The following is a 22,506-nucleotide window of genomic DNA, read 5'->3' as shown; positions in this document are numbered from 1 at the left end:
CTCTGGTGGTGTTGTCGCTTCCAAGTCTTCTTTACCTGCTGCCGCCGGGATCTTCGCCTCCTACGTTGCCTTGGCCAGGCGGCTGACCAATGCGAATGAAGCACCACGAGTCAGTTGCGTCAACCGGCTGCGGGTTCTCGAAACATCAGCCTCCAAGAGGGAAGGTGGGAGGACTGTGTGGGATCAGCAACAAGTTCGACGCAAATAAAGTATTCTGATGTATGTCTGTGCTCTCATTGACGGCATGACGAGAACTGGGGAGCAAACGGTCTGGATGGTGGTTGGAAGAAGGGCTCGGAGTGTGGATATCGTTCATCAGTGTCTTTCCTGCATGACTTGCGGGCACCCATCGAGCTTCCGCCACGTCCATGAGCATCATGTACAAGTACACCGAGGACTAGTGTGTCTGTATAGACTCGACAGACTTGCTGATGGTCCTGGGTCTCTCCAATGCATGGTCGTGCTGACGTCTTGTTTGTGGCCACAAGCAAGGGGTTGGGGGGGGGCATGTTGCCTTCATTGCTAGGACACATGCCAAGGTACCTATGTGATAGAGTCCATAGAACGATCTGGCTGAGATTGTCGTTATCCCCAAAGATAAATACTTCCTACCAGAGTATACCTAGCCGTCATTTTTTGCCCGGTAGAAAATTGGATGGCTAGGTTATTGCATCATCATCTCATCGCATAATATCTACACCACCTATCTAGATAGATGCTCTTTGTACACAGTGCACAAGACCATGCGATAGTAGCCGGGTTAAAAGTTTGAAGCCTCATTCAAAGACCCAACAACATATGTCCCGGACGAGACCAAGCATCTTGCGTGATTGACGAGTCCGAGACGTCAGATATTCCCTGGACACCCCGTCTTAAGCGTAAAGACTGACGCCATGAGCCATGATAGCTATCAGATGACACAGCATTGCAAGCAATCCAGAGGCGAAGTTACAGACACGCCTCACCCCTTTACCTCCTCTAAACATTCCTTCCACGCCTTCAGCACATCCGTCAACCTCTCCCTCGCCAGCGCCCTCTCCAACACTTTGTTCACCTTCGCCCTCAACTCCACGGCATGCTCGCCGCTTCCGAACCCTGCCCGAGCCTTGGCAAGGCGTAACACCGCCCGCGCCGCCGCGACGCGCCCAAGCCGTTGCGGTTCCGTTCCGGAGATGATGCCGTTGTCCTCGTCGCTGCCGCTCAAGCCCAAATCCAGGCTATGAAGGAACCACTCAACAACAAGCTGCTCTTCCCCTCCCACCGTAACCGCTGTTCCTTCGCCACCCACTGCCTCCTCCAAAACTTCCTTCACGCACTCGTACCAAAACACCCTCCGTACCGCTTCCAGCTCGGACCTGGCGAGGCATGGTGACGTCACAGCATTGTTGCCGAGCGTCTTAATTTCCTTGTCTGCCGCGGCCGACTCCAGCGCGAGCACCGCTTCCCGTAACACCGTCATCGGCCGCTCCCGCATCGCACGGCGGTTATACCCCCTCGTAATCGCCTCAATCGCCGCCCATGCCGTTCTGCTTTTCAGGTCCATGTCGTCTCCGGAATTTCCCTTTCCGCCAGACCTTCCCTTCGTCCGGCCGACCGGTTGATCCACGTCCATCTTATCTCCATCGTCCTCCGCAAGGGCGTTGACGTGCGGCCCGGCGATCTCGGCAATCTCCCCCAGTACGTCCCAGTCTTCACGCACGGCAGCGACCTTCCACAGGCAGGCGAGCGCATGCGGGCGGTAGGCGTCGTTGTTGCGCTTGGCTTCGCGCAGGACGATCTTTTTGAGGAGAGGGGCGGAGCCGCCGCCCCAGAGATCTTGGTCGAGATCTTGCAGCTCGGCTTCGACCTTCGCTGCGGCAGGATCGGTTGCAGAAGGCGAAGCGGCAGAAGCAGCCTTCACCCACCCCTCCAACGGCTTCAGCAGTTCTTCCTTCCCCTCAAACGTCTTGAGCGCCAACGCCCTCTCGTATGCCGGCCACAGTGTCTTCAAGTTCCCGCTGTTCACCCGTCCGCTCACCTCCCTGGCACTCACCACTGCGTCTGCCGCAGCAGCCACCGCCCGGGCACCCGCGTGCCTCAACCCCCACTGCGGACTCTCCAGGCACTTGTTCACCAACTCCACGACCTCGTTCAGAAACCTCGTCACCGCCACACCCAAGCTCCCGCCCCGTGCATCCCACGCTTGCTTGGCCGCCCGAGAGACGTACTCGTCATCATCGTGCCGCGCTACAAAGGCCAGCGGGAAAAGCACCGCTTCCAACGAGGAGAGGTGCTCGGGAGAGATCTTGGACAGCGCGAGAAGGGCATCCACGGCCTTTTGCCGGCGGACTTCGCTGCGGTCGTCCGAGGAGAGGTAGAGGGTGATGAGGTGGTTCGCGTAGCGGAGGCGGCTGGCCTCGGTCGGCACGACGCGGAGGAGGTAGGCGGCGGCGGCGGCGTAATTCTGGGAGACTTCGTCGTTGCGATCGAGTATTTGCTTTTCCATAAGGGCCAAGAAGCCGGCTGCGTACGGAGAGAAGGACAAGGTGTGGCGGGTGGAGAGCGTAGAAAGTACTCGAGCGCAGCCCAGCTTGGTGGGCATGCCCAGGGCGGACTTGACCGTATTTTGCAGTTGGGGAGCGAACTCGGCCATGCTGGCGTCGTCGAGGGTGCGAAGGCAGGAGTCGATGGCTTCGGCAAGCGGGCTGCGAGAGACCATGGCGCTGCGGAGCTTGTCGATCTTCTCGCGGCTGTCATCGCCGGCGCGCTGGTAGTGGTAGTTGATGGCCTCAGGCTCGATGGTGCTCAGCAGGCCGAGGAGGTGTGGCACGAGGGTGGGGATGTACGGCTTGAGCGCGTCGCCGCCGGTTTTGGTAATCTTGATGATGGTGATGATGGCGAAGAGCTTGACTTCCTCGGCGGAGTTATCGATACCCTTATCGGAGAGAAGAAAGGGAACGGCTTCGCGCATCATGGCCTGCGCCGTGGCGGTGAATCCGGACTCTTCGAGCTGCCGGACGAGCGTAGTTGACAGGGCGATGCAGAGGTGCAGTGCGGCGTTGCGGACCGTGGCCTTGACGTCATCAAGCACCTTGAGCGCCGCCGTCCAGATGTCCTTGTAGTAGCGTTCGTATTTCGGGAACGGACGCCCGGCAATAAGGTCAGAAATCGCCGCGCAGCTGGCCTCACGCACGCGCCACTCTCGACCGAGGATGCTCTTCAGTAGATCAGCCATGATGCTGTCAAAGTGCGTCTCAAGCACGGCGTTCGGGTCCTTGACAAGGGCCTTCCAGATGTCGTTCATGGAGCGCTGGACATTCTGGTTTGGATCAAAGCGGTAGCGGTAGAGCTTCGGGTACAGCTTGGGGTCGATTTCGGATTCGGAGAGGATGCTGCTGAGCCCGAAGCGGCCGAAGGCCGACCGGGTTGACCACGTCGCGGCGTTGGTCGCCAGCGACATGAACTTGTAGACCAAGCTCGGGTCGCCAACCTCGTTCGCCAAGCTGACGATATCCTTGTACGAGGTGATGGACTTGCCCTCACCCGTCGGCAGGGCGCCGGCCTCGAAGAGCTCCGTATCCTGATCGACCTTGAGCTGCGGGCCGGAGCCGGTGAAGGCCGCGACGAGGTCACGGACAAGATCGCCCTTGAGCGCAGCATCGCCCTTGTCGTACACAAGAGACAGACCGCGCGATGCCGTCTCCTGCACGAGCTCGTCCCTGGCGCTCAGGAGGCGCATGAAGGCTGCCTGGCACTCGCGGAGGCGCGACTGAACTTCGTCCAAGTGGGAGCAGTGCTGAATGATGCAGAACAACCAGATGCCAGATGCCTTGAGCAAGGATGGCTTGGTCGTCTTGCAGTCGGCGAGGAGTTTGTCCAGGACGGCACGCAGCCGGGTGATGCGTGCTCGCGCGCGGGACGCATTCCCCTCTGCTTGCACATCCAGGGTCAGCTTCACAACGTCGGCGTCCCAGCACGCGACGGCCGCGGCGATCGCCTCGCCGACCGCGAAGTGAACCTCAGCCTGTCGGATCTCGAAGAGCGAGTAGAGCTCCTGGAGAATCGCGCCAAGAATATCGTCATCTGGTCCGCTGTTGTCATGCGCATCCGCTGTCAGCAGAGCGATGGCAAGTCGCCCCAGGGCGGTGATGGCTTTCTCGTTGCCCTTCTTGGCTTGCGTGATCAATGGCTCAATAAAGCCTTGGGACAGGGGACTGCGAATGTCGTTGTCTCCTCCATCTGTCTGCAGCGTTTGTATGCCAGCCGTCCAGAGCTGCGTGTATGCCTCGAACAGTGCTTCTTGGGTCGAGAGGGGCTTGGAGGCCAGGGATGAGAGAGTAGGGAACGCTGTGGCAAGGTCACGGCTCTCTGGAGCCCTGCCGGCGTAGTATGTACGCCTAGAGACGAGACGAGACAGGGCAAGGAACGCGCCCTCGACGGCATTCAGCTCTGATCCCACCGCCGTCGGGAGCGCTGTGGTGATATTCACCAAGGACTCGGCGGACTTGACAAACGACGCTTCCGAGTTGACCGGGTGGGCAGCCAAGATGCCAAAAGCCGTCGATCCAAGCATCCTCAATTCTTTTTTGTTGGACGTGATCAATGGGTTCAGCTCTCTCGATCTGGTGGCCAAAGGCTCCAATGTGGCCCGGGGCGATAGCGAGGCCAGCTCAACGAACACGCGAGCACAAGGTTCCGCGACGCGCACGTCTTCCTTGATCATGCCCTCGAAGGTAGCACACAACAGCGTCGGCAGGCTGCCGTCCTTGGCTGCTGTCAGCGAGGACAAGTATCCTCGGACAGACTGGCGCGTGGTGAGGTCTGACTCGACCAGAACGCCCAGCCGACGCTCCCACGCCGGCTCAAGCTGGAAGTCCGTCAAAGCAGTGAGCAGCAACATGCGCCAGCAAAAGCCAACAGCAACCGGGAACGCTAGGAGCGTGTCCCTGGGAAAGTTGGCAAAGACCCCCACGTCGTCGGTATCCATGTTTCCGGACTCAGGGGAGATATTTCGCGGTGTGATGGCTTCCCTAAAGAACCTTCGCACCATTTCCTGCCAATCTGGCAAGGAGGCACGCGATTGGCCGTCGTCGTTGGCGTAGTAGGTCCACGGGTCGAGGCCCTTTTGGCCCTCCTCGACGACATCGCTGCGCTCGTCTTGTCGACCGGCCACAGCGAGGATGTCGATCCAGCGAGCGTAGACGTCCGAAAAGGCCAAACACTGGTTTGCCCACTTCGTGACAGCATGGCGGGCGCTGCGGACGACATCCCCATCGCCCTCGCGCAGCGTCATGTACGTCAGCAAGATCGACTGCAGCTGGGTATTGACGGCAAAGGAGTGCGGGGGACGAAACAGCGCCGTCAAACCCGAGAGGGCGCCGTCAATGTTGACGACCACGTCCGGCGTAGGATCCTCGGACAAGGAGCGGAACAGCCATCCCGCAAGCGCCAAGCGGTCAATCTCGGACAGAGAGGTGGCGCCCTTGGCCAGGATGCCGATGGTCTCGTAGGCACGGGAGCGGAGGGTGCTCTCGTCTTGCGACTGTCGGGCAGCCTTTGGCCATCCTTGGCTGGCGACGAAATCTCGGAGCAGCTCGATGAGCGGAGGGCCAATCTTGTTGTAGTCTGTCTTGGAGGGGCCGATGCGGGCGACCCAGTTGACGAACTCGAACAGGGCACGGTGCAGCTTGGTGAGCTCAAGGCCCGAGGACTTGCTGGCGGCCGGGGCTTGACCTTCTGCGGTCTCGGACGGCGCCGGGGCGGCGTTCCGGCGGAACACGGCAAGGATGTCGTCCGTAAAGGTTGTCGCCAGCTCGGATTTGCTGAGGATGCCAAGAATACGGATCCGGTACGGAGGGGGCAGTTTCCCGTGTGCGTCGTAGAGAGTCCTTATCAGGGCTTCATCCTCCAGCGAGACGGTTGCTCGCTTCAACAGCTCGTCGCCAACGCCAGAAATGCGGTAATCGGAACTCGCGGCAGCGTGTATAGCCGGGAGAAACCGTTCCTCGTCGGTGAAAGCGCCGCTGGCCAACAGGCTGGCAACTTTGATGCGGGTTTCCGCGGCACTGAGGCCCCCGGCTTCCAGGTTCCAGGTGTCGCCCTTGTCCAGAGTGAGAAAGCTAACATCGGCCGACGTCAAGCCGGGAGAGTCGGCTGGGCCAGACGGTGAGGTCCGCAGGAGCAACACCTTGCCAAGCCAGTCGGCAAAGAACTTGGCATCTTTTGGGTCTTCCAGACCGATAGAGGAGCGAAACCCCTCATCCTCCTTGCTGCCACGGGTGGGAATCCGGAGGGCGTGGAGCAGACGGAGAATGACATTGAAGAGGCGGCTCACGGAGGCGGGCGGGTCCTTGCTGATGCCGCGGAGGGCGGTTGGGATCAGGGCTCTTTGGTCCTCGGGAGACAGCTTGCCCACGCTGTGCTGGATGTAGAGCAGGTCGAAGTGTTTGATCAAGGCGTGGCTGGCGTTGGGGTTTTTGTACTGGTCCAGCAGGGCGGCGACATTGAGAACGATTCCAGGAGCCTTGATGAGCTTGTTGATCGTTTGACACACAGCTATGACCTACACGAGATGTTAGCGCTCATCAGAAACACCAAGGCCCATGTAAATTTTAATTCTATTTTTTTTTTTTTTTTTTGGGGGGGGGGGGGTGCGGCCTCTCGAGGACAGCCCGTACCTTGTTCCTCACGGCAACATTGTCAGACCCGGCCTTGAGCAGCAGCGGCGCCAGATACGTCCGGAGACAAGCCTGCAGCTTCTCCTCATCGGAAGACGCCTGCAAGATGCGCCACTCGACCTTTTCTATGAGTGCCAGCTCATTCTTGGAATTGGGCTGTGTGGCCATTGCCGGCGTCGCGAGATGCGGGTTGGCGGGTGCTGATGAACGGGTGAAGCCTGCAAGCGGCAGCCAGAGCGGGACGGTCCGAGGTTCAAAGGAACAGCGTGAGGGGCTCCAAGAGAAGTCGAGGTGGAGGCTTGCTCAGACCCAAAAACAGTCAGAGGAATGCCAGCAAATGGGTTCCGTCATTTGCCCTCGAGTGCACTTAAGAAGGAGAGCCTGGGTGCTGGGCTCCGAGATGTGGTATTGATGCGTTCGGTGTTGCGTACGGTAGGTACCTGAACTTAGCGGTGTTTGGGGAGAGGCCAAGGCCGGCAGGGAGGTCCCTGTGTTTGAACTTCACGGTTCCGTGTCTGTCTTTGGCGTTCTGGCTCCCCTTCAGGCAGCTCTCATCTCACGCAACACCTGAAAATCGACTCCGGAGCAGCCGAGTCCACCACCAAGGACAGAGTCACTTGGCTGGGGAGAGTACCCAAGAAAGTAGCTAGGTACCTTGCGTATAAAGGCAGATCAAGTGATGCCCCGACGGACTTGGTTGTTGGCAGCGGATGCATGTGGCAGACGCAGGTGATGATGATTCCATCACCAACCCTAACCCTGACAGTGTGTATGTGCCTGTGTGGTGCCCGCGTGTTGTGCGGGGGTGGGGCAACTACCAGAGGATTTGGCTTGGGGAATCTTGCGTCACAGATTGGCGCCTAATGCCTGCAACTTCCTGGCACTGACGGAACTGACGTGACCTTGACCTCGTCACCTGAATCTCGGACCAACACAATCACCCTCCGTGCCTGTGCTGGGTTCAAAGCAAACGCAAGCTTCCAAACCACCGGTCGGAAGAAAAGCCCACCTTGTCCGATTGTCCTCTTTGTACAGGCAACGGACGTCTGGTCTCCGAATCGTCAATGCTCTGAGGTTCCACGCCGCGGGGCTTAGCGCGGGACCCCAAGCACAGGGTCGCCTCGGTGTGTATCTCTGCCCCTCCTTGAAATCTATCTGCCGCTCCTATCTTCTACCGCCTTCCTCAACCACCCAACGCTTGACTCCTGGGTGCTTTGGAGTGCCTTTTACTGCCTAGAGTGCCTCCATCTCCGACCTACCTGGATTTTAACGCCTCCGACCATCTCGACTTTCGCATCAAGATGGCGAGCGAAGACGACATTGCCTCTTTCATGGCCATCACCGGAGCCAGCCGGACCGCCGCCGAGCGAATGCTGGAACTGTCCGGCTCTGACCTTGAACACGCCATACAGCTGTGGTTCAGCGACGAAGATCTCCAGCGATCGCTGAGCACCGCTGGCCCTTCCACGTCTGCCCCCGCGCAGTCCACGTCCCGATCGACCCAGCAGAATCGCTCGCGCATCGGCCGCGAGGACGCCCAAGGCGTCATCCATATCGATTCGGACGATGACGTTGACATGACGGAGAACGATTTTGACGACGCCGAGGACGTGGCCGAGATCGCCCGCAGAGCCCAAGAGGAGGAAGACGCCGCCATGGCCAAGAAGCTACAGGAAGAGCTCTACCAGAGTCAACCTGCGGACGAGGTTCGCGCTCCCATGGCCCGCACCACAGAGACCCTGGTCGCCCCAAGCTACGACGCCGATGACGATAGCCACGCCGCTCTCTTGGAGCAGTTCCGGCGACGCCAGGCGAGAGGTAACTCTCCCATGGGCCCTTCGTAGCGTTTTTAGGCAGCACGCTAACCGGTTGCTTGTTCCGCAGCACGGCCACCTCACAACCCATTTGCGCAGTCCGTCTGGGATGCCGACGCCGCTTCACGCCCCCCCGCCGTCGACGGTACCGCGCCCACGACCCGATCCTCGCGTTTGGCCGAGCTATTCCGCCCTCCGTACGACCTGATAGCCCGTCTCGACTGGGACGAGGCCCGCGACGAGGGCAAGGATCAAAAGAAATGGATTCTTGTCAATCTCCAAGACATGTCCGACTTCAACTGTCAGGCATTGAACCGCGACATCTGGAAGGACGAGGCCATCAAGGCCCTCATCAAGGAGAACTTTATCTTCCTCCAGTACGACAAGGACGACATGGCGGCCGAGCGGTACATCACCTTCTACTTCCCGAACGAGAGCCATCTCAACCCCAACAACTACCCTCATGTGTCCATCATCGACCCCAGGACGGGCGAGCAGGTTAAGGTCATCAGCGGCACGCCGTTCCCCAACGCCCTCGAGTTCCACGCCCAGCTGGCCGAGTTTCTCGACCGCTACAGCCTGTCGGCCAACCACAAGAACCCCGTCGTGCGGGCTAAGCGGCCTGCCAAGACCGTCGACGTGGACCGCATGACGGAGGAGGAGATGCTCGAGCTTGCCCTGCAAAACAGCCTCGATGCCAACGGCGGCACGAGCGGCTCCAACATTCCCGACCCGGACGAGCTCACACGATCCTTCACCTCGGACGGGAAGGGCAAGGAGACCGCTCCAGCACTGGTCGCTTCATCATCGGCAGCCACCCCGGCGCCAGAGCCTGCGCCAGAACCGGTCGCCGCACCGCCAGCCGAGCAGTCGGCCTTTGCAAGGATACCTTCCGACCGACCGCACGCTGAGCCGACAGACCCAACGGGCACGACGCGCATTCAGATCCGCAACCCGCCAGGCCGCATCATCCGGCGGTTCCGCCTCGACGACCGGGTCTCGCGCATCTACGAGTGGCTCAAGGCCGAGCCGCTTCCCGGTAAGGAAGGGGTCGAATTTGAGCTCAAGACCATGCCCCAGGGCGTTGATCTCATTGATCACTTGGACGAGACGATTCAAGAAGCGGGATTGGCGAATGCCGTCGTTATGGTTGAGTGGATTGAGGAATGATGGAGGAGGGAACAAGTGAGCAAGCAACTGAGGAGCGGAGAACGCATCTCGAGCGTGGCTTTCGGGAGCCATGTTGATCGGGGGAGGGGGAGCGGTCAGGGTATCTCGCGGCGTCTGGTCTGGGACTGGCTTGAACTGGGAAGTGCGCCATTGCACACATACTAGAATGGAGAGGCGCGGGTAGGTTGCGGGGACAGTGATAGACACATTGTGCATTGTGGTTTAAGCTCATACGGAGTCCTCAGGCTTCGGCTATGGGATTTATTTGTTTTTCGTTTTTCTCTCCTTTTTTATGGGTTGGCGGGTTTCCACGACATGCCTACTTTTACGTCGGGTTCCCATCCGTCCTCTCTTGCCTTGCCAGGTTGGGTCTTTTCGTTCTGGTCTCTTTGACGATGTGCATTGGAAGCCTGGCAGATCAATAAGAAATGCGAAGTGCAGAGGGTCGCTTTTCCATGGAAAAGGTTCGAGCAGGAGCATGCATGCTCGCCATGCTGACCTCCTTCAGGTTGGCTCACAACCAATGTTGAACCCCTCGGCTGCCTAGCGAACCATTCGGGTCTGGGTTTTGTGGGCTCGCCATGACATGATGCTGGTTGGATGAGGCCGGCCGGTGCCATAAAGGTGCGAAGCACTTTGCGCTGAGCCTGACCCCTCACATGCATGATGATGATCCTTGCCTGTCGGTCTTGCCCTTGCAGGAGAGGGGGGGGGGGGGGGGTACGTGGTACTGTCGGTAACGTCAGCGAGAAAACAACATGCCTGCGACCCGGCAACAATGTCTCAGCTGTCTGGGAAGTTCCATGTCGCCTGCGAGAATGCAGGCTTGTCCGATAAGTTGCGCTGGCGCCAATGTGAAGGAAAGGCTCTGGCTCCCATCCAGTCTGTGAGTAAACAAAAGAGTCTTGGCTCCGCCGTTGCTCGGGTTCAACCCCACATGGCGTGGTCCATGTCCGGGTCGAGGAAGTGGAACAAACACTGCAACGGTGGACAGTGGCGCAAAGGTTGGATAAGGGAAAAGATCTTCAAGGCGATTTGCTCACATTTTACACCCCGAGTCCCGGAATGTCTTTTTTGAGGGGAAAAGCGGTCGTTTGAGGCGCACAAGCTCCCTCTTCTGGCATATACACCGTGGGCCGCCAGGAACGATACAGTACCTACCTCACACAGTAAGGTACCTTACCTTACCTGCCCGACCTTGAGGTACAGCGTTACAGTATCGTAACGCAGCGACTGCTGTTGCCGGGGCAGATCTGAGCGCAACATTGCTTCTGGCTCGCCCAAGGGTAAACCACCCCTTCTCTCCGTCTCACGCAGCTTTCGGGATCCAGCGCTCGCCCAAAACACAAGGGCCATTTTGTTTTTTGTTTTCTTTTTTTCCCCCGAAGACTCCTCCACGCGGCACGGTCACCGGATTGCCGGCAACCAGTGCCAAGCAGCTCGCCTTGAGGTTCACTTGCATCTCCCCGCCTCAACTCGACTCGAAGCGTTGGAACGTCGTCAAGCCCCTCGAAGCAGCCCCAAACCACTCGTGCCTGTGCGCATTGGTCCTCGAACCGGCGTCAAGGCCGGCCTGCTCCTCTCGTACGAAAGCTTGCCGCCCTCCATTGCGGACCGCCAAGCAGCCAGACGAGCCCTTCGGCGTATGGGTGATGCCCACGACCACTTTTGTGTGCTGCCCGGCCCATTGGATCTGCAACACACCTCCAAGCGAGGGGTAGCCAGCAAAGAAAACAAGAAAGACGCTTCGCCGCCATGGCCGACCACCGGGACCAGCACGACAACGAGGGGTCGATCGACCCAGAGACCATCTACACCAAAGAATACTGCATTGGTGGGGTCCCAGATCCCTTCGCCGGGGCTTTCCCTGCTTCTTGCGTTGAGCTGTTGAGCTGTTGAGCTGGGAACTGACTTGGCTCTGTCTCCCACCCGCAATAGGAGGAGGAAGCTTTGGAAAGGTGTACAAAGGGTATGACCAAGCTTGTCCCTTGCTTGTCCGTCTCAACATCCCCTGCTGACCTCCCTACAGCGTCGACAAGCGCACTGGCCAGGCCGTCGCCATCAAGGTTATCGACATTGAGAGCGCCGAGGACGAGGTCGAGGACATCATCCAAGAGATCGCCATCCTGTCGGAGCTCCAATCCCCATACGTCACCAAGTACTATGGCTCATACGCGAAGGGCGCCGAGCTATGGATCGTCATGGAGTTCTGCTCCGGCGGCAGCTGCGCGGATCTCATGAAGCCGGGCCTCATCGCCGAAGAGTACATCGCCATCATCGTCCGCGAGCTCCTGCTGGGTCTGGACTACCTGCACTCGGACAAGAAGCTTCACCGCGACATCAAGGGTAGGTCCGCCAGGCCCACGTTGGCTTCGACGCACGCATCCGCTAACTCGTCTTAGCTGCCAACATCCTCTTGTCTGCCAATGGCCAGGTCAAGCTTGCCGACTTTGGCGTCTCGGGGCAGCTGTCGGCCACCATGACCAAGAAGAACACCTTTGTCGGCACGCCGTTCTGGATGGCCCCCGAGGTGATCAAGCAGAGCGGCTACGATCACAAGGCCGACATCTGGTCCCTCGGCATCACCGCGCTGGAGCTGGCCAATGGCGAACCGCCCTACGCCGACATCCACCCCATGAAGGTTCTCTTCCTGATCCCCAAGAATCCGCCCCCCAGGCTAGAGGGCAACTTCACCAAGGCCTTCAAGGACTTTGTCGAGCTTTGCCTGCAACGCGACCCCAAGGAGCGGCCCTCCGCGCGGGAGATGCTCAAACACCCCTTCGTCAGGCGTGCAAAGAAGACAAGCTGCTTGACGGAGCTGATTGAGAGGTACACCCGCTGGGCCGCCACGCACAAGCAGGACGACGACGACCGGTACTCGGATGACGACGATGATGGCAAAAATGAGGCCGGGAACCGTGAGTCTGTCAATGAGGACATGTGGGATTTTGGTACCGTGCGCCTCGTCGGCGATCGCGGAAAAGTCGTGCATAGACCGGGAATGCTCAACCCTATGAACGACTCGGCGACAAATTCTCGGTCATCAAGAGCGTTTGACCGGGCGGGCGCTTACGATGATAGGCGGCGGGAACCGCCTAGCCCGACGAAGGGCGCCGTCGAGAGCCCGACCATCACGGACAAGGTCAAAGGAGGGCCAGGGTCGAGACAGGTCTCTCCGCAGAGGAAGCCTGCCCCGCCACCGTCCTCGGCAGCGTCGTCGCCGAGCAAGGTGCCGCTGCCGCCGTCTCCACAAAAGCCTCCGCCTGGATTCGAGACGCCGCGCGCATCCTACGCGTCCAAGCCCGTGCCGCCGCTGCCGCCGTCGCACTCGACCGACGACTACGACCGCGTGCTCCAGAACCAGTTGCAGAGGGATATGGGTGCTATGAACCTCGGCGCCGCTATCCGGTCGAGCCCTTCCGTGCCTTCGACGGCCTCGTCACGCATCGGGCCCATGAATATCCCTCCTATCCCTCCTTTTCGAGGCCATCAGCAGCAGCAACAGCAGCAGCAGCAGCAGCAGCCCCCAAGACCTCATACACAAGCGCAGTCGTCATACAAATCCGGTCCCCCGCCCGCATCACCAGCGACCACCTATTCGCCTTCCCCATTCTCCAACCAACCACATAAATCTTCTTACTCTTCCCAGCACCGCCAGCCGCTCATCTCCAAAGAGCTCCCTCGGCCCTCTCAGGCCACCACGGGCACCGAAAGCCGCTCCTCCTCAGGGTCCTCAACCTCTTCCAACCCTCTGGCCTTCCCCACCCCGGTGACCCCTCACCCCAACGGCGAACTCGACGCCCTCAACGACGTCATTTTCCCCGCCCTTGAAGAAGCCTTGAAACGTCGCCAGACGAAGCTACAGCAAGCTTTTGGCCACTCTTCAGGCTCCAGCGGAAGCGGAGGTGCGCCATCACCTGTCACGCCCCGCCAACAGCGCGCCGAGGCCGCTCACGAGAGGATTAGGAGGCTTGTGTACAAGCTGGCGCACGTTTGCAAGGAGATTGATCAGTGGGATAAGCAGGAACCGGTGGGGATGGGGGGCGAGGTGGGAAGCTTTTTAGAAGGGGTGTTGGAGGAGATTTTGGTCAGGGTGGAGCCTTTGGATGATGCGGATGGGTCTCGATGACCATGTTCTACTACGACGTCAGAGATGATGCTGTGACGGTGGTGGGGGTGAGGGGTGTGTTGTCGGAATCGTGGGGAAAATGGGTCGGCAATGAGCTGTGTACAGATTACGAGAGCGTGAGTGTTGGGATTGTGTTCTTTTTCGTTTATGGACGGGTTGGGTTTCGGCTTGGTTCTGTCTGGCCGGGGGGATGGGAATCACTCAGGAGTTGGACAGGAGTAATGAATGATATAGTTATGTCGACAAATGATGATTCATGAAGGGACAAGGATCGTTGTGGTGTGTGCAAGAGTGTCGGTTTCTGGGTTATGTTTTCGGTCGTGAGGGTGATGGTAGTGATTATCAGTTCGCGATTTGTCCTAATATGGATTCTCATCAGGGAACGATGTCAACGACACTCTATCATTGGCTAACACCATATTTCCTCAAAACCATAAAGGATCATCACGTTGGAGTTTTGAAACACATTGCATGTGCAAAGTTGATCAAAAGTTTTTGTTATGGCTACCAGATACCTTCAGTCCTGAGAATCTCAACCCATCGCTGCATGAAAATCATATCCAAGCACCTCACCCCTCGGGTAGTACGCACCCTGCTTACAGCCGATCAACCAACTTCTTTGCCACATCGTTCTGGTTCACACCGAAGTTTTCGGGCGTCGTCTGCAGGTACAGCACGCCGTCCTCAATCACCACCTCGTTGTACGACGAGTCCTGGAGCGAATCCACCAAGCGGAACGCGTACTCGTTCTTTTCCACCGCCTCCAACAGGCCCTCCTGCACCAGCTCGTCCTCGCCCACCTTGACGTACTCGAGGTGACTCCTGAGGGCGTCAAAGTAGCCCAGGATGAAGCTGGCAAAGTTGTCCTGCCAGTCCTTCACGTAGATGTTCTCGTTGGCCTCGGTCGCCTGGGTCAGCCGGTCAAAGGTCGCGGCAAAGTTGGGATTGAGCGTGATGTCGTCGGCCGACTTGCCCAGCTGGGCGGCGATCTTGGCCTTGACCTCGCCGATCTCGGCGTCCCACCGCTCGCGGATGCCCTGGCGGACCACGAAGGAGTACGGGAGCTCCTCGGTCGGGGGCACCGCGTTGAGAGCCTTGAGGAGCTTGGGGTTCTCGAGGCAGTAGTCGACGTTGGTGCCGAGGTAGTCCTCGGCGAAGAGGATGCGGAGCTTGCCCTCGTGGATGTCGACGCCGCAGCCGCCCGATGAGATCTTGCCTTCTTCGTCGAAGTCGAGGGTCAGGATGTGGGTCGGGGCGAGGGCGTTGAGCTCCGTCTTGAACTCGTCGCCGTACTTGCTGACGGCATTCTTGAGCTGGTAGATGGCGCCGTTGATGTAGCTGCGAGGAAACCGGTTAGCTTAAGCTGAGCTTGATGGGATTGTGTGTGTGGAGAGAGAGAGGCCTTACCCCTTGATGGCGCTGCCGAGGTTCTCCTTGGCCCAGCCGTCGTTGTGGTAGGGCCAGATGGCGAGAGGGTCGACCTCGACGGTCCACTCAGTGCCGAGGAGCTCGGAGAGCTGACTCTCAAGATCCGCCTTGTTGCTGTCGAACTCGTCACGGACTGGTATGGGTTAGCTGATGCTGGACAGAGCATGGAGAAGCTGGAGATGACCTACTGTTCTTGCGAAGAGCAAGGGGAAGCTTCTCGGCGGGAGGAAGGCGGCCCATTGTGATGATGGTTTAGAAGAGTGGTGAGGGGGTCGTTTCGAAGAGGAGCTGGCGTTGATGAGAAGGTGCTTGGTGATTTGATGGCAGGCAAACAACTCGATTCTCGACGGCTTGAGGTCCCCCTTATATAGACGATGCTCTCTTCCGCTGGTGTTCTTCGTCACGTCATCCTCCTTGCTTTCTGCCTACAAAGTCTGCCGTCATGAGACGCGCTTTGGCATAGGGCTGATGCCATCGCTTCCCGAAGCAGCTCGCCGGTACGTTTGACACTACGCCAACCAAGGTAGATCCTGGTTCTTGCACAATGCCAACTGTGGAGAAATCAATTTGGAGCCGTGCGTATCCCCTTGGCTTCGCGAGGCTGGCCCAGAGAGGTAACTCCAAGCGGACGCTTCAACCTCTGGACGAATGACAGGACTGTCAGTACGCCTCGCCCTGCTAGGGCAGTTCCCAAAGCATCTCACCGCTGTGGAGGGGATGTTCCTATCTTGGGCCTGGATAGAGGGGTCGCAATGCTAGCTTCGTTGCAGGGTGTAGTGTCAGGATGTGACGCTGCGTTTGGGCTAAGCAAGTGGCTTGCAGATTGACACTGACGAAAAGCGGCGGCCGGGAACGGAAACTGCCGTCTTTGATGCCGTCAACGGTCTCTCAACCACAACAAAGCAGGGCGCAAAGGGGGTAACATCGCTTGGACGACGCTCGGCTAGGCAGACACACCACTGCGCCACAAATTAAGGTTAAGTTGGCTAACGCTATAAGGTTCATGCCTCCATCGGGTGCCATGATCAGACCCAAGAGTCACGCGAAATCCGCCTTGCAAGGGGGCTCCAGCCCCTGCCAAGGGAACACCCCCGCCTTCAGCTCAGCGCCATGTCAATGGGTGAGCCCAACCACCAGGGATCTGTCTGCGCAGCAGGCCTCGGCGTGTTTCTTCAAAAGGGAAAGCATGTAGCGGGGTAGTTAATTGAAGAAGTAAAAAGGGTGAGGGGCACGAAAGCCGCCGTGTGTGTGGACATCGACGTCTGAGAACCTCTCAAGCTCCTTTGGCCTTGCCTTACACGACCTGTTACGATCTTCGCACGCATACCCCGGGGCGAACCGTTCACATCAATCAACCATGACGGAAAAACTGTAGGCAGCAGCTCCGCTACCGGGCCGACGTTCTTCATGTCGTGATCCAGCTGACGCTTAGTCTTCACAGACCTCTCAAGGCGAAACTCGGCATCCGCGAGCACTGGACCAAGCAAGACAGCTCGGTGCAGCAGGCGCTCCGCGGCCTGCAGGAGCTCCTGGGCCACGAACTTGTCATCGATCCGGAATGGCCTCTCCTCGTGGCCGCCCTCGACTCTCTCTACGAGGACAAGACCAACCTGGTCGCCGTGGTGGCCGGCTGCGTGCAAGTATGGGCCAAGAGCATGACGGAGCTCCTCGACGACTCGGCCAACGAGGCATGGACTGAGAAGGTGCTCGAGAAAGTCTCTGGGCGGTTGCGTGCCTTTGTCGAGGTGTCTTCCTCGGACCAGGGGTCCACGTCGTGGTCCGAAGAGCGCGGCGGGTTCGTCATCAGCTTGCCCAAGAAGATGCTCGTCCAGCCAGCCGAGCTGTTTCCGGCGTTTCGGGGCGGGCTGCTGGCGTGCTTCGATGTGCCGAAGCAACCGCAGCCGCTGGCAGATCGGGACTGGGAGGGTGTCGAGGTGGTTGACGGAGCCACGGGCGAAGCTGAGGTGGTCATCCGTGAGGGCCCGCCTTCCAGCAGCAGCAGCAGTAAACCTGCTCCAACGACCCGGAGCAAGGTCGAATTTCTACCCAATGCGGCATCCCTCCCGAGGCCGGACGAGCTGCTTCTCAGGCCGCCGTACCATCTGACGCTGAGCCATACGGGGGACGGCATTGAGCTGCAATGCAGTCACAGCCCTACGCTGAAGCTACTTGCCGAGTACCTCAAGAAGTGGTGCCGGACCAACCACAACGACACACGCAATGTAGGTTTGTCATGGAAACACATCCCCTGTATTCACGGTGCCGAGATTCGGTTACATGGGAAGCTAACCCCGTCCATACGACAGCCCCCCGCGGTAAACATTCAGCTCCACCAATGTGCGTTTGGGCTAGGAGAACTGTTCGATAGGATGACCATGAAGACGGGCGACGGGAGGTATGGGTATGGTAGCTCCAACCCGTTTACCATGACGGTGCCGATGATTGTGTCCATTGTTGAGGGGGTGTTGGGATATGACCTGATCTCGACTGAGGGAACGTGGAAGTTTCGGAGGGACACTGAATTTAGGACGCTTTGATGGATGACAGATGCTCTCGGCTGTTAGCAACGACGGCTGGGATCAACAAGAGGCAAAGGCGCTGTATATTATGTACTGCGTACACAATAGTCCGTATTGTACTTCGTGACACTGGCTTATTTGCATCTAATCTCCGGTCCCGTGGGCTGCCTGGTGCATTTAGGGTCGTCCCATCCACCCATCCTCAGCCACCAGCCACCACAGCCCAAACGTACGGATCCACTTTTGCCTCCAGGCTCCATCCCAGGTTGCCATCCCCCGCAGTCTGTACACAGTAATAATTTTTGTTCGCATCCCCCCGAGCCACACGGCGGCCGATCCCAAGCGTGGGAAGAAAAAGCCTCACCCGGGCACCGAAAGCTCAACAAACAAACTAGCCACTGCCCGGCTAGCTCAATCGGTAGAGCGTGAGACTCTTAATTCAAGAGGTCACCATCTCAAGGTTGTGGGTTCGACCCCCACGTCGGGCTCAATTCCCGGCTTCGATGCCTCCTTTTTTCGCGGTTTTGTTCTCTTTTGCAGAGTCGCTTGTGGTAGATGGGATTCCATGCGAGCTTGTGCAGACATCCATCAAGCTTCCAGATTCTCTGGAAGCTTATCCATCTCTCTGAAGGTCTACTAGTAGGTAGGTAATGTTCACATCCCAAAAGTGCGAGCTGGTTGGTGATTTGCTTGGATCACCAGCAGCGGCGAGTTGAGCATGTGATGGGACATGGGCAGGACAGGGATGGCAAAGTTTTATGTACACGGTTCCATCGGGTGGCTCGTCGTGGTCTATAATATGCATATCCATCTCCGACACCGCTGCAGCCCCGTAACGGTCTGAGGGAGTCTTTCCGTTCGACGTGCCCTGGACCAGATTGACTACGTCGCCAGAGCTAGTACATCCACACACGAAGTACTAAAATATCCTAGAAAGGGATACCTAATGAAGACAGAAACTCCGGCTGTGGGACACCATTTGTTCACTTCATGTGATGACCAAACTGGAAAGTCTGTCCAACTGATAAGACCTGGTGCCCCGCTCTCGGCCTTGGGGGGAAGCGCCAAAAAGCGTCTGAAACCGCCTTTGCCCGCGCAAAGACGCAGACGTCACAGGCTGCAAGGCCTCGGCGCTAACCGTACAGGGATTAGGGCGGTGGTTTCTCTCTCGGCCGACCCACTCGTCCGGGAAGACGGAGAACGGCCAAACGAGCTTGCTGAGACCAACAAGGCAGGAGGCACAGCATCGCTGCATTTGGGTTTTGTGTTTTCTGCGGCATTTGCTCCGTTTCTCTGCAACACCACGTTTTGGTCTTCCCGCTTGTCGTCCACACCTCTCCCACGAGAAAATCTGCGTCGTTGCTGGCCGGCTCGCCCACACCCGATTCCCATTCCCTCTGCCCAATTGCCCATCATGTTGTCCCGGAACTCTGCCCGCACGGCCCAGGTAGGTTTTTGCGCTGGCTTGCGACCCCCAGCCGGCCTCGACGGCCACCATTCCCCGCCGTTGAAAAACATGCTCGACGTCCGCCACGCGACCCGTTTTGCGCTCTGCTAACAACGCCTCGCCTCTACCAGAACCTGCTCAGGGCTGCTGCCCAGCCCCAGCACCGGTTGAACGCTGCCCGCACCTTCGCCAGCGTTGCCGATGCCCCCTCCAGCCAGACTATTCACTCCGACATCTTCAAGCCCACCAAGTACGGCGGCAAGTACACCGTCACCCTGATCCCCGGTGACGGTATCGGCGCCGAGGTTGCCGAGAGCGTCAAGACCGTTTTCAAGGCCGACAACGTCCCCATCACCTGGGAGCAGATCGAGGTGTCGGGTCTCGAGGATGCGCCGTCCGGCCGGACCGAGGAGAAGTTCCAGGAGGCCGTCGCGTCGCTGAGGCGGAACAAGCTCGGCCTGAAGGGCATCCTCCACACCCCCATGAGCCGTTCCGGCCACCAGAGCTTCAACGTTGCCCTGCGCCAGGAGCTCGACATCTACGCCTCCATCTCCCTCGTCAAGAACATCCCGGGGCTCAAGACGCGCCACGAGAACATCGACCTCTGCATCATCCGTGAGAACACCGAGGGCGAGTACAGCGGCCTCGAGCATCAGAGCGTGCCGGGCGTCGTCGAGTCCCTCAAGATCATCACCCGCGCCAAGTCGGAGCGCATCGCCAAGTTCGCCTTCAGCTTCGCCCTGGCCAACAACCGCAAGAAGGTCACCTGCATCCACAAGGCCAACATTATGAAGCTTGCCGACGGTCTTTTCCGCGGCACCTTCCAGCGCCTGGCCAAGGACTATCCCCAGCTCGAGTGCAACGACATGATCGTCGACAACGCCTCGATGCAGTGCGTCAGCAAGCCCCAGCAGTTCGACGTCATGGTCATGCCCAACCTGTACGGTGGCATCCTCTCCAACATTGCCGCCGCCCTGGTCGGTGGTCCGGGTGTCGTTCCCGGCTGCAACATGGGCCGCGACGTCGCCGTCTTCGAGCCCGGCTGCCGCCACGTCGGTCTCGACATCAAGGGCAAGGACCAGGCCAACCCCACCGCTCTTCTCCTCAGTGGCACCATGCTGCTCCGCCACCTCGGCCTCGATGACCACGCCAACCGCATCTCCAACGCCGTTTACGATGTCATTGCTCAGGGGTGAGTGCCGATTTCATTTCTCGGGCAGCACAACACTGTATAGGGCGGCTAACCGCTTCCATAGCAAGGTCCGGACCCGCGACATGGGCGGCCAGGCTACCAACCAGGAGTTCACCCGCGCCATCCTCGAGTCCATGGAGAAGGCGCTCTAAGCGAAACGGATTTCGACTCAAGCTTGGATCACAGCACGTGCATATATCCGCTTGTCCGCTGCTGAGGAGCAACGGCCGCCGAGCTTCAGCATCCACCCCGCTCCGCCAAGAGAATGAGAGAGGGGGCAAGAGATGTTGTGCGAATGCGGCGTACGCCCTTGAGATTTGGAGATGGCCAGCAGGATAGCCAGGACGAAGCCATGAATCACAGCGGGACGGGAGGGGGACGAGGGGAATGAGATAGACGGAGTAAGAGCTGCTATAGATGGCACGTCTCTGTCTCTGTGTACATACACGACGGCGCCGGGGGACCCTAGCTTCCCTCTTTCTTTTTGCTAAGTAGGCGTTCTAACGAAGCCATGTGTTCTGACATGTCAAACGTCACTTGCTGGGTTAGATGCTCAAAATCGTCTTTGCTGGCCCGCTCTCCGATAAATTTTGTGCGCCCCAGCGGTCGCCACGAGATTTCGTTTCGCGAGATTGTCCCGAGCCGAGCGTGGCGTCCACCGGTTAGGGTTCTCGCCGTTTCTTGGCTTTCGGCTACGGCGGAGATATCGGCGGAGCTCTCGGGAAGCGGAGCCATGGGCGGACTCCACATCCCGGAAGCTGCTGACCGGGAGCCCGGTAGTCCGGTGTTGTCAGGGGAAGTGCTTGCTCGCGTTCTGGAGCCTGGATACGGCTCTATCCATGTTTGGAAAGCCCTGATGCCGCCGCAGATGATTTTGGACGCGTTAGGACTGCGGAAAAGAAGGACTTGAGACAAACAACAAGTTGAAAACAAAAAGGCAAGAAAGCGAAAAAAGAAACCCCCCAGGCAGGATTCGAACCTGCGCCTCCAGCTGCGATGTTTAGGGTAGATCCATGCAGGTGTAAAGTGGTCACCCGGTCGGCAGTGTCAGGGCAGTACACCTGCAGCTGCTCTCTACTTTTCAGCGCTGGCGTGCTATCCAATTACACCACCGGGGGTTGAGGTTGTTAGGTGATAGTCACGTGACTCTACTGTGCCTATATCCTTATATCGCGGCATGGAAATAATCAGACTGCGCCCCACAGTAACCAGACCATTCCCGCATCGCAACCACAACACAATGAGATTTCGTTTGTACATCGCACTGCAGCCTTCTCCGTGTACCCCTCCTTTCGTGATGCTGTGAACGTCTCTCCGCTTCCAAAAAAACAAAAAAAAAGTGAATTTGTGTATCCTTCATGCTAGCGATCCATCGTCAATGGAAATTTCTACCACCCCACCATCATATCTTGAAAGACGATGGCTTCAGAGACAACCCCTTGCACTTCCCTAACCTTGAAGACATCCAACATCAACTGCTCACACAATACATATCCATCTCCAGGGAATTCTTTTTTTGACTCGATACGCCAGGCTCTTTGGATCATTTACATGATGTATCACTGCTCTCGTCCATCTCAGTTCCTCCCGACTCATGGGGTTACGACTTTTGATTGACCAATAGCTGAGCCACCTGTCGCGTCTAAATCGTCGAAGGCTCCTTACGTCCCCTCAAACCAAGAGGTTGGAGTTCGCCCTGACGGACTAAACCTACCAGTTAAACACTTAAACACTTGAATGGAGAAGGCCTCTCTGCCAACCCCCCGCCCCCGGGGGCCCCAATCCTTTCCTATGTAATCACTGGAGCAAGGCCGAGTCTACTACCGTCCCCGCCATACACCACGAGCCGTCAACGGATGCACCTCGATACAACAGGAGAAGTATGCTCGTCCAAACCATCGAAAGTGGTTGGCTGAAAAGCCCTCCGGAAGGGACGCTTTGTGACGCCCATATTTGTTGGTCATAATGCCACAGCTGTTGTGGGCGTTGGTTGAGCACAGCTCGTCCATGCACATTGAGGCGGGGTTGGGGTGTGGTTTGTGGAGTTCAGAGGCGTTGACAGAGCGGGGGGGGGGACCCTCGTTGCTTTGCGCAACCATTGAGTTGGTCTTGGGGGGGGGGAGGGGGGGGGGGGGGGAAGCGAACACCGCA

The 22,506-nt window shown here is 58.5% G+C and overlaps 6 protein-coding genes and 2 non-coding genes across 8 annotated transcripts; 5 read left to right on the top strand and 3 right to left on the bottom strand.

Moving 5' to 3' along the window:
* Window positions 1–961: 961 nt before the first annotated feature.
* Window positions 962–6,824, bottom strand: VTJ83DRAFT_773 (uncharacterized protein; the record flags this gene model as incomplete). The annotated part of the gene is made up of 2 exons (XM_071014453.1): window positions 962–6,541; window positions 6,657–6,824. 2 exons carry the CDS (start codon window positions 6,822–6,824, stop codon window positions 962–964), a joined length of 5,748 nt encoding a protein of 1,915 aa, XP_070870126.1.
* Window positions 6,825–7,957: 1,133 nt separating this feature from the next.
* VTJ83DRAFT_772 (uncharacterized protein) lies at window positions 7,958–9,640 on the top strand (the record flags this gene model as incomplete). The annotated part of the gene is made up of 2 exons (XM_071014452.1): window positions 7,958–8,474; window positions 8,541–9,640. The coding sequence occupies 2 exons, from the start codon at window positions 7,958–7,960 to the stop codon at window positions 9,638–9,640; spliced, it is 1,617 nt and encodes a 538-aa protein (XP_070870125.1).
* A 1,755-nt stretch (window positions 9,641–11,395) lies between these two features.
* Window positions 11,396–13,769, top strand: VTJ83DRAFT_771 (uncharacterized protein; the record flags this gene model as incomplete). Its single annotated transcript, XM_071014451.1, has 4 exons — window positions 11,396–11,474; window positions 11,579–11,609; window positions 11,670–11,986; window positions 12,043–13,769. The coding sequence occupies 4 exons, from the start codon at window positions 11,396–11,398 to the stop codon at window positions 13,767–13,769; spliced, it is 2,154 nt and encodes a 717-aa protein (XP_070870124.1).
* A 596-nt stretch (window positions 13,770–14,365) lies between these two features.
* Window positions 14,366–15,437, bottom strand: VTJ83DRAFT_770 (uncharacterized protein; the record flags this gene model as incomplete). Its single annotated transcript, XM_071014450.1, has 3 exons — window positions 14,366–15,107; window positions 15,177–15,330; window positions 15,386–15,437. 3 exons carry the CDS (start codon window positions 15,435–15,437, stop codon window positions 14,366–14,368), a joined length of 948 nt encoding a protein of 315 aa, XP_070870123.1.
* Window positions 15,438–16,554: 1,117 nt separating this feature from the next.
* On the top strand, window positions 16,555–17,734 carry VTJ83DRAFT_769 (uncharacterized protein; the record flags this gene model as incomplete). Its single annotated transcript, XM_071014448.1, has 3 exons — window positions 16,555–16,568; window positions 16,639–17,419; window positions 17,504–17,734. The coding sequence occupies 3 exons, from the start codon at window positions 16,555–16,557 to the stop codon at window positions 17,732–17,734; spliced, it is 1,026 nt and encodes a 341-aa protein (XP_070870122.1).
* Window positions 17,735–18,116: 382 nt separating this feature from the next.
* On the top strand, window positions 18,117–18,204 carry VTJ83DRAFT_t20. Its single transcript has one exon. It is a non-coding gene; the product is annotated as a tRNA-Lys (tRNA).
* Window positions 18,205–19,130: 926 nt separating this feature from the next.
* Window positions 19,131–20,507, top strand: VTJ83DRAFT_768 (uncharacterized protein; the record flags this gene model as incomplete). Its single annotated transcript, XM_071014447.1, has 3 exons — window positions 19,131–19,163; window positions 19,295–20,355; window positions 20,420–20,507. 3 exons carry the CDS (start codon window positions 19,131–19,133, stop codon window positions 20,505–20,507), a joined length of 1,182 nt encoding a protein of 393 aa, XP_070870121.1.
* An 806-nt stretch (window positions 20,508–21,313) lies between these two features.
* On the bottom strand, window positions 21,314–21,473 carry VTJ83DRAFT_t7. The gene is made up of 2 exons: window positions 21,436–21,473; window positions 21,314–21,348 (listed from the first exon to the last, which is right to left on the bottom strand). It is a non-coding gene; the product is annotated as a tRNA-Ser (tRNA).
* Between the last annotated feature and the right edge of the window lie 1,033 nt (window positions 21,474–22,506).

Source organism: Remersonia thermophila, chromosome 1 (genome assembly GCF_042764415.1).
Source record: "Remersonia thermophila strain ATCC 22073 chromosome 1, whole genome shotgun sequence".
Taxonomy (NCBI): Eukaryota; Fungi; Ascomycota; class Sordariomycetes; order Sordariales; family Chaetomiaceae; genus Remersonia; species Remersonia thermophila.
The sequence above is the reverse complement of the archived record's forward strand: the minus strand, read 5'-3'. Positions and strand labels throughout refer to the sequence as shown.